Source organism: Garra rufa, chromosome 13, assembly GCF_049309525.1.
Source record: "Garra rufa chromosome 13, GarRuf1.0, whole genome shotgun sequence".
Taxonomy (NCBI): Eukaryota; Metazoa; Chordata; class Actinopteri; order Cypriniformes; family Cyprinidae; genus Garra; species Garra rufa.
This window is the reverse complement of record NC_133373.1, coordinates 45,351,412-45,361,975: the sequence shown is the minus strand read 5'-3', so window position 1 is coordinate 45,361,975 and position 10,564 is coordinate 45,351,412. Positions and strand designations below refer to the sequence as shown.

Sequence of the window (10,564 nt, the reverse complement as noted above, 5' to 3'; positions counted from 1 at the left end):
CTAAAAATAAAAACGCAAAATATATTTTATATATATATATATATATATATATATATATATATATATATATATATATATATATATATATATATATATATATATATACACACAAATTTAAAATAATTGTTTCTACTCCAGTTTGTTGATTTAAACAGTAGCTGTAATAACTTGTTTTCATGACTGATTTATTAATGCTTACGTTAAATATTGAAGAAGGTTAAGTAAAAATATAATTGATTTGTAATATAGTGATATTTAGCCATATGCTCTCTTTTTTTTTTACTCTTGGTGACTTTTGAGTTTATAGTCATTGAACGACTTATTTTAGATAAATGTGACATTATGTGAAGACATTGATCACAAACTGTTTTAGTGATGTCTGTATGCCACTTTAAAAACAACATTTAATGTTTATATTGTTATAAATTGTGATTATTTGGACGGTAAATCAGCTGAAAACAGCACTGACTATGAGATCTCGGTTTATCAAAATGAAGATCTATTATAAACGAGAAATCGATATTAATGTCAGTGTTTTTAGCCCTCCAAACCAAATATTTAGTTTGCTGAATTTTCATGGCATCTCCAGTTTCCTCCATAGGTTTTTAAGGTGATCTGAGCCAGTGTTTTGTTCTGGTTCTCCTGTCCGCTGAGTTATTTCGGGCCGGTCTGTGATCCTGAGGGATTGTTCTGGTCCCGTATCGTGTGCCGGGCCTCAGGTGTCGATGTTCTGCTCCAGTTTGGAGGCGTTTGCTCTCTTGTAGATGGATTACAATCCTCAAACATAAGAGAGCCGGATACAATATTAGACATGGAGAACAAGAGTGTGTTTAGTGCAGATCTTCAGCTAATGAACGATGCAGATTATACACTTCCAGTCAAAAGTTTGACACTTGACTTAATTTTTTTTTCTTTCTTAATTTTAGTCAAATTTTAATTATTTTAAAAAATTCAATATATATTTTTTTTAATTTAATTTAATTTTAAATACAAATTGTGCCAAGGTATGATTCTCAGTTTGTTTTTAAGAAAAAAATTAGTCTTTTTCCATGGGAAAAAAATTCTTAAATTTAGTTGTTTTATTTTATTTTATTATTTTATTTTTTAAATACAAATCGTGCTGAGGAATGATTCTCAGTTTGTTTTTAAGAAAAACATTTGTTTTTTTTCCATGGAGAAAAAAATCTTAACTTCACTTTTCTTTTCTTTTTTTTCTTTTTTCTTATTTTATTTTATTTTATTTTATTTATTTATTTTAATACAGATTGTGCAAAGGAATGATTCTCAGTTTGTTTTTAAGAAAAACATTTGTTTTTTTTCCATGGAAAAAAAAATCTTAACTTCACTTTTCTTTTCTTTTTTTTCTTTTTTCTTATTTTATTTTATTTTTTATTTTTTTATTTTTTTTTAATACAGATTGTGCAAAGGAATGATTCTCAGTTTGTTTTTAAGAAAAACATTTGGTTTTTTCCACGGGAAAAAAATTCTTAACTTCACTTTTATTTTATTTTTCTTATTTTATTTTATTTTTTATTTATTATTTTTTTTTAATACAGATTGTGCAAAGGAATGATTCTCAGTTTGTTTTTAAGAAAAACATTTGGTTTTTTCCACGGGAAAAAAATTCTTAACTTCTGTTTTTTTTCTTAAAGTTTTTTTCTTATTTTATTTTTTATTTTTTATTTTTTGTATTTTTTTTTTATACAGATTGTGCAAAGGAATGATACTCAGTTTTTTTTTTTAAAAGAAAAACATTTGTTTTTTTCCATGGGAAATTTTTTTTTAACTTCACTTTTTTTTTTTTTTTTTTTTTTTTTTTTTTTTTTATACAAATTGTGCAAAGGAATGATTCTGAGGAATGGAATAATGGTTTGTTTTTAAGAAAAACATTTGTTTTTTTCCATGGGAAAAAAATTCTCAACTTCAGTTTCTTTTTCTTAAGTTTTATTTTATTTAATTTTTTATTATTTTAAAATACAAATTGTGCCAAGGAATGATTCTCAGTTTGTTTTTATTTTATGCATAGGAAAAATAAAAAATATATTGTATTTTTTTTTTTTTCTTCACAAAATTAATATTTGACAAAAAAAAGAAAAGAAAGACAAGTGTGTCCAAACTTTTGACTGGTAATGTATGTAGATATATTACACACAGTACGTTATGAAGCAAAATAATTTCTTTTAGACGTCCTTGTGGTTAACTGGGATTCTCTCAGCACTTGATTTAATTGATCTTTTTTTTTTTTCAGGGATATTCCTGTGGACTTCAAGTACATCGCTGAGCCCAGTATGCACTCGATGCCTGCGGTCACGCTCTCGCCCAACGGTGAGTGAATTCACTGTAAATGTCATGTGACTCCCTGTGGCTTCCTGTCTGTGATCAATAATTGATCAGATTATCCTCAAACACAGACGCTTTTCAGTCTGAATGACAGACGCCAGGCACGTCAGGATCAGATTTATCACTTTTCACGCTATGAAGAGTTTCTCTTTGGTGCAGATGAACTCGTGTGAACCTGGACGACTGTCATTTGACTGCTCATAGTTTTTTAATAAATTTCCTATTTTTAGCTTTGTTTTTAGCAGTGTTTTTTAAAAGACCTGGTATTTACTCAGTTTTCAACAATTTAATGTTTCAGGAATGTTAAATAGCTCTAAATATTTAATTGATGGTTATTTATTGTTCGTTAGCAACTTAAAATTAAGTTAAAATAGGCAAATAGCAATAGGCAAAAATACATTGCATGGGTCAAAATGATCGATTTTTCTTCTATGCCAAAAATCATTAGAAAATTAAGTAAAGATCATGTTTTATGAAGATATTTTGTAAATTTCCTACCGGAAATATATCAAAAAATGTTTAATTAGTAATTTGCAGTGCTAAGAACTTAATTTTGACAACTTTAAAGGTGATTTTCTCAATATTTTTTTTTTCCAGATAAAATATTGTCCTATCCTAACAAACCATATATCAATGGAAAGCTTATTTATTCAGCTTTCATGTATTTATGTATGAAGTTTAATTGAATAATTGACCCTTATGACTGGTTTTGTGGTCCAGGGTCACATTTGGCTTAATTTAAAATGTTTATTTATTTCTTTACTTTAATATTTATTAATTTGCAATAGTTATGGTTTTATTTAGGTTTTAAAACATTAGTTGAATGAACACTTTTATGTTTAGGTTTTATTTAAAATATTTACATTTTAAAACATTAATTAAAACCGCTTTAAATGTCTAATAATCTGTCAGTTTTTTTTATTTTATTTTTATTTTATGTTTAAATTATTTAATGGTACTTTACTGTTGGAACTTAAAGTAAAGTTCTGTTGTCCAGAAGAGTTTAATTTCATTTTTTTTAATTGATTAAAATTTATAAATAAGAGTTATTAAAATATATATATATATATTTTTTTTATATTTAGTAATTTACTATTGCTATGGTTCTATTTAAATATTTTTTAAAGTATAATTGATTGAACAGTTTTATCTGTTTATTTCTCATTTTAAAGATTTTTTTAAAGGTGATTACTTGTTTTAATTATTAATTAATTGATCGTATTTTATTGTTAGTGCACAACTTTTGCACAAAATTGAGTCTTAAGTTCATTTTTTTTCTCAAAGGGACTAATGAATGTATAAAAAAAAAAGATGAATAAAAGCATTTGGGTCTTTAAGTGCGATTTAAAATATTTATGATATTATCATTTTACTATTTACTATTTTACTGTAGTTGTTTGATTTAATTACATTTTAAACCCTGAATTATATAAACAATTTTAAATATCCTTTAAATGTCTTCATTTCTTTATTTAAAAAGTGATTTATTTCCTTTTTTGAAATGTTTGAAATGAAATTGATAACTGTCTAGTTTGTAGTATGAATGTCAAGTTGAATGTGAGCTGGCGATCTTGGTTAATTTGATTAATTTCAACATTAATATTTTGATTTATTTGATGAATTTCAGGTAAATGGCTGGCCTGTCAGTCCATGGACAATCAGATCCTGATCTTCGGAGCACAGAACAGATTCCGGCTCAACAAAAAGAAGATCTTCAAGGGTCACATGGTGGCAGGATACGCCTGTCAGGTGGACTTCTCTCCGGATATGAGGTCAATCTCTTTCTTTCTTTTTTTTGCACTGGTGCAAACCATTTCAGAGCAATGCATAAATATGGAGGTATATTTTGAATCATTAACCCTTAAAGATCTAGAACATTTTTGGGCCACCTGAGGCACCAGTACATTTCTTTTCTACATTTTTTTTTTCCAGACCTATTCTAGCAGTCAGCATCAATTGTCATATCGTCGCCTTAGAATTATAAGGTTCTATCTGACATTTTTGTCAAAATTGAGTTATTTACATATTCTATTTTGTGACAACTTATTTACATTATGTGATGTTTTTTTTTTAAGTTGTGTGCATTTTAGGACTTTTTATTTAGAAAAGAAAAAGGTTCTATCTACAAAGTCGAGCTATAACTTGGTTCTATAAGGTTCTATCTGTGAGCCAATCAGCACTTCGAATGCAAACAAGAGGACCAATCAGGATCGACTTTCTTTGTATCAATTCACATTAATTCCTCAAAGTGGCACTGTTTAAAACATAATGATGGCGTGATTTTTTTTTTTACTCATAAAATTATATACATTACCGGCATAAAACAAATAATAGTATCTGCAACTGGCTTGAATGGATTTACTGCGGAGCAATTGCATAATGTAAAGTACATAATGAAATATAAGTGTCACTGTCGTTTGATGGTGAATGTGGTCAATAGCGATCAAACTGTTGTTATTAAAGATGTTGAAAACGATAGTTTTGCGAATATGGTTGAATATGGCTTTTTGTGGAATAAAGTCCCGGTCAGATGGATTAGAGAAGCTGATATTGTTTCTGCAATAATGTCTTTAATTACCGACTATAATTATAAAATTAACATCTGCTCTGGACAAAATATTCTGCACTGACTTTTATGCCTAACTTAAACAAGAAAAAAATATGTCCTAAAATATTAAATAAATGTGATAAAGAAAGCATTAAAACATTAAATTCTCATACATGTTGACACATTGTTACAACAGTAATTTGTTTTATAACAAATTATAAGTAAACTACTTTTATTTCTTGAAAATTGTTGCTTTAATTATTGTTTTGCGAGATAGAAACTTATAATTCCAAGCAGAAAACGGCTTTTTAGAATTAGAAGGTTTCTGCATTTGACCTGTTCCCAAAATCCCCATTTAAAAATGTGAGAGGATTTTGATATTGTACATTTAGAATACATTTAGGCTCTCTGTCGTTCTCATGTAGGAAAGAGACTTGTTCCCCATTTCATTTTTGATATATAGAATGCAAAAACTTTGAAGCTCAATATCTCAAAACCCCTCGGAACGCAGATAGAACCTTATAATTCCAAGGTGACAATATATCATTATAAACAGAACTTGAACTTTATGTCTAGCTAATTTAAAATTACAATTTTCATTTTGTTTTCTCTGAAAGTGAGTGAATTTTCAGAATTTTAGGAAAAATGCTAGCAACAATTGGGTGTTTTTTTACTGTGTACTCAAACAAAAACTCCTGAAGATTGGATTTTTTTCTTCAGAAATTTGTATTTAGGTGTTTTACACTTCCAAATAAAATGTTGTCTATATATAACACTCCCCAAGCAAGTTATAGCCATATATTACAATATTATTATAGGCGCTTTTCAGTGAAAAACAGGCCTTTTTAGTTTATTGACAATATAGACCTGTCCAAAAACGTTTCAGAAGTCATTATAGAAGTATAGAAGTAGCAGTGTTAATATGTGACCCTGGACCACAAAACCAGTCATAAGGTTAAAATTGACAAAACTGAGATTTGCTGAGATGAGCTCAATAAATAAGCTTTCTATTGATGTATGGTTTGTTAGGATAGGACAATATTTGGCTGAGATACATCTGTTTGAAATCAGAAATCTGAGGATGCAAAAAAATCAAAAATACTGAGAAAATCGCCTTTAAAGTTGTCCAAATTAGGTTCTTAACAATGCATATTACAAATCAAAAATTACATTTTGATAGGTTTACAGTAGGAATTTTACAAAAAATCTTCATGGAACATGATCTTTACTTAATTTCCTAATGATTTTTGGCATAAAAGAAAAATCAAAAATTTTGACCCATGCAATGTATTTTTGGCTATTGCTACAAATATACCCCAGCGACTTAAGACTGGTTTTGTGGTCCAGGGTCACATATAATAGCAAAATTACTTTTTCAGATAAATATATTTTTAATCTGAGTATGAACAATAAACACAAACAGTGTAGGAAGTACTGAAAACAATCGCACAAATTGTCTTGTGCAACAGTCCAAATTATTGACAAACTACACACAAAATGAGAGAGAAATATAATAGAGATCAACAGAAAAAAACAGTGCAAATATGCAAGAATTAGTTACATAATATAACAACCAAATAGATCAATCTGCATCAAATCTATTTTACAGGGACATCGCCTAGTGACGAGAAAACCTAAATTCCAGTGCTTTATCCGATATTTACTGCTGTTTCATCCTTGTTTTTGGTTTGTGTTATGTCAAAGGGCTTTGTCGTGAGTATTTCTGTGCTTTTTCAAAGAATGCTGTCATGCAAATGTTATTTTGCGTTTGTTTTAATGCACGCAAGACGCACTTTACTTTCACTTTGCGTTTGTTCAGATTTCTGAAGAAACATGTTAATCGGTGGTTCAAAAGACTGAGAATGTTTATTGGTTGAATAGATGACAGTTTGAACCAATCTGGGCATGGGGGTGGGACTAAGCATTTCATCTGACAAATCAGTGCTGAGGAAATGTGATGACGTAATCACGCTCACTACGGATTCTCTGAATATCCAAATCAGACAAATTACTGAAAAGATTAGACTAGTGCGTTACGAGACTTTTCAGAGCATTCGAATTGGATTAGCGGTTCAAAAGTTATTAACCCTTGTGCGACCTTATGGACATTTTTGTCCATTTCAGTTTTGTTTTTTTGTTCTAAGTGTGCCTGTGTTAATGCCAACTGCATAATTGTTGGCTCAGGTGTTTATTTGTATTGAAGTTTTAATATTTCACCCTCACTTCCTTCAAAAAATCAATTTCACCCTCCGTACAAAAAATACTCACACTCAGGACCATGGGGACAAAAATGTCCACATTGAAACCCATTAAAACTGCCCGTTTGACTATAAAATGATGCAATATTTGCTAATAGGCATTCATTCTATCGGCAAGGCTTCAATTTTTACCATTTTTTACTAGATTGTGCCAGATTTTTTTTTTAATCTAACACTACATAAAAATATAAATGCCTTCAAATCAATGTTGTTATTCTTCTCTGACACACCCAAGAATCTAATAAGTAAGGGATAATGTACAGGCAGCCGGTAGTTATCGCAGAAATAAGCCCCGACAGTGTGATCAGGACCCGACGCGAAGCGGAGGGTCTTGTATCACACTGAAGGGGCTTATTTCTGCGATAACTACCGGCTGCCTGTACATTATCCCGCTTATTACACGGCTACTTGCCACATAAGGAAAAAAACTGGACATGAATATGAATTTGAAATCTTTTATTGGCATATTTGTTTTAAATTAACATTTTTATCCTTCCGCGAAACGATATAGTACCACGTGACTAACATTCAAACTATGTAGTAAGACAATTTAAATAGATTAATGTCGAAATTTTCCATTGTTAATTGTGGTTGTCCAGTGTTTGTCACAAGATGGCGCCAAACGGTAATCTTTGTTGGCACGGAGGGATTTTAAACATACAAGTAGTACCGGCTATGCGTTATTACTTTGGAGCGGTGATTATTTGAAAAGAACGAACCTGCAAATGTCTCAACTGACCAATCAGAATCAAGCATTCCAAAGAGCCGTGTAATCAGCAAAGAAAAAAATTCTGCTTAGCATTTAGTACATGGAAATTACTATTTTTCATTTTTTCATTAAAAAAAAAAAACCTGTGGCATTATGCAAACAAACCAGCATTTAAAAGTTCAGAAAATTGATGAATGTTTGGTATCTGTGGATAGAACAGATGCTGGTTAAAAAAAAATCGACATCAGTGAAAGTGTAAAAAATTATTAATAAAGCATATTCTTATGACGGTTTTTGGACATTTTTGTCCATTTTGCACCTATGTGTAACTTTTTTTTTTTTTTTTTTTGACGCACAAGGGTTAAACATTTAAGAACAATAGTTATTTTTAGCCGTGGACGAGAGTTCTTTGAGAGTTAAAAGACTGGAAAAAAAATATTTTCACATTTTAAAAATGTAATTTTTATATTGTATTTATTTATAACTTTTAGCAGTATTTTCGTGTCACCTCACATTCTCCTGTTTAGTAGTTTAGAGAATCGCTGCATCCTTGCATTAAACTTATTTATTTATTTTTGTCCTGCAGTTACGTGGTTTCCGGCGATGCTGACGGGAAGTTGAATATCTGGGACTGGAAGACGACTAAACTCTATCATCGGATCAAGGCGCACGATAAGGTGTGCATCAGCGCGCTCTGGCATCCTCATGAGACGTCCAAGGTGATCACCTGCGGATGGGACGGACAGATCAAACTCTGGGACTGAGCGGCAGACAGGCAAACGCAAATGCATCCTTCTCCTCGCTCCTTCCTGGTGTTTTCATCTCTGTCCTGAATCTGGGCTTTTAACACTGATGTCAGATTATTATTATCACAGGGCTGGTATCCAGTCACAAACACAAACACACACACACACACACACCAGAGACTTTAGCTCATGCTTTTTGTTTTATAATGAATGAATCTGTATCTCCAGTGTCTCACATTTCTGTCTTTTTGAGGATAATAAATGTCTCTTGTTTATTTCTGCTGTCCGAGTGTTTTGGTGGATGTAGACACTTCTATAGTGAAGACAATGAATTACAACGAAGCAATTGATTACATAAAGAAGGTCTTGAATGAGGGAATAAACTCCGCAAAAAGACGTTGCTCATATTGTAAAATACTGCATGTGCTATTTAATCATTTAAATAACATTCTTCTGAATTATAATTATAGCTACTAGTATTGTTTTATGCATTGAAATGTTATAATTTAAGTCAAATTATTTTTGATTCATTAGTTTTAATTATTATTTAGTTGATGTTATTTTATTGTTGGTGCACAACTAAAAAAAAGTCAATGAAAAACAAGCATTTGGGTCTGTAAATGCAATTTAAAACATGTATTATTATTTTTTTACTATTGATTAATTTACTATAATTTGATTTAATTGCATTTTAAAGCCTGAATTATATAAATTAATTATATTATATAATTATATTAACAGTTTTAAATGTCTTAATTTCTCTATTTAAAAAAAGTTCCTTTTTTATGTTTGAAATTAAATTGATGATAATTTTGTTAATTTAAATATATATTTACTATAGTTGTGTTATAGTTTTATTTAAATACATTTTAAAGTATACATTTAATAAACAGTCTTATGTATTTATTTTTTATTTTAAAGATTATAAATTTTAACAGCGTAAAAAAAAAACAATTTTAAATAAACTGTTTTGAATATGTCTATTATTTGTCCTTTTAAAAGGTGATTTTTTTGTTTTGTTTATTGTTGGTGCACAACCAAAATTTATTTTGTCCCGAAGTCAACGAAAAACAAACTGATATTCATTTTTTTTATATTTATTATTTTCTATAGTTGTGGTTTTATTTAAATACATTTTGAAGTATTAATTGAATAAACAGTTTTATGTATTTATTTTTCATTTTAAAGATGATTTTTTTTTAAATTGAGTATTAATTTTAATTTAATTTAAATATGTCTATTAATTTGTCATTTTAAAAGTGATTTATTTCTTGTGTTCTGTTTTAATTATTATTTAGTTAATGGTATTTTATTGTTGGTGCACAGTTTAAAATTGAGTCTCTAGTTCATTTTTGTCCCAAAGTCAATGAAAAAAAATATATAGATGAATAAAAGCATTTGGGTCTTTAAATGCTATTATAAGTATTATTTTATTGTTAGTAAATTAATTTAATTTACTTAATTTATTACTTATTTTTCTAATTTACAGTACAGTTGTGTTATTGCGATAGTAATATATGTTGTTTTAATATTTGTCATTTAAATATTCAGAATATTAATATATGTAAGTATATGTCTGTTGAGCTCTTTGGATTCTTTATAGAACTTTGGATTGGAAGAATTTGGCATTATGGGTAATTTAGTTCTTCACTGGGAATTTTCCTATTGACCACACTTTTTTCTTTCTTTTTTTTTATGAGGAACTGCACACTGGTGGGTTTTCAGGGTTCAAACAAGGTGCTTAAAGTATTTAAGATTCGTTTCGCGGATCATTTGATTCATATCATGTTTTCGGAGCGCTTTCGCGAATCTTTTTTCAGTTTTTTTTTTTAAACATCAAACAATTAGGGCAGTACAGTTATAAAAACAAAAAAAAGGGCAAAAAGTATACACAAATACAAATCCCTTGTACTAAAGTAAAAGTGTAGTGATACGTGCTTCACTTTATTTTTGCAATTTTTTT

The 10,564-nt window shown here is 29.1% G+C and overlaps 1 protein-coding gene across 1 annotated transcript in view; it reads left to right on the top strand.

Moving 5' to 3' along the window:
• cdc40 (cell division cycle 40 homolog (S. cerevisiae)) overlaps positions 1-8,876 on the top strand; it is a 25,554-nt gene extending 16,678 nt beyond the window's left edge. Inside the window, exons 13-15 of the mRNA XM_073816885.1 lie at positions 2,249-2,325; positions 3,968-4,112; positions 8,442-8,876. Coding sequence (XP_073672986.1) covers positions 2,249-2,325; positions 3,968-4,112; positions 8,442-8,619 — 400 coding nt within the window. The 3' untranslated portion in view covers positions 8,620-8,876. The remainder of the gene's footprint in view (positions 1-2,248; positions 2,326-3,967; positions 4,113-8,441) is intronic.
• The last annotated feature ends 1,688 nt before the right edge of the window (positions 8,877-10,564 follow it).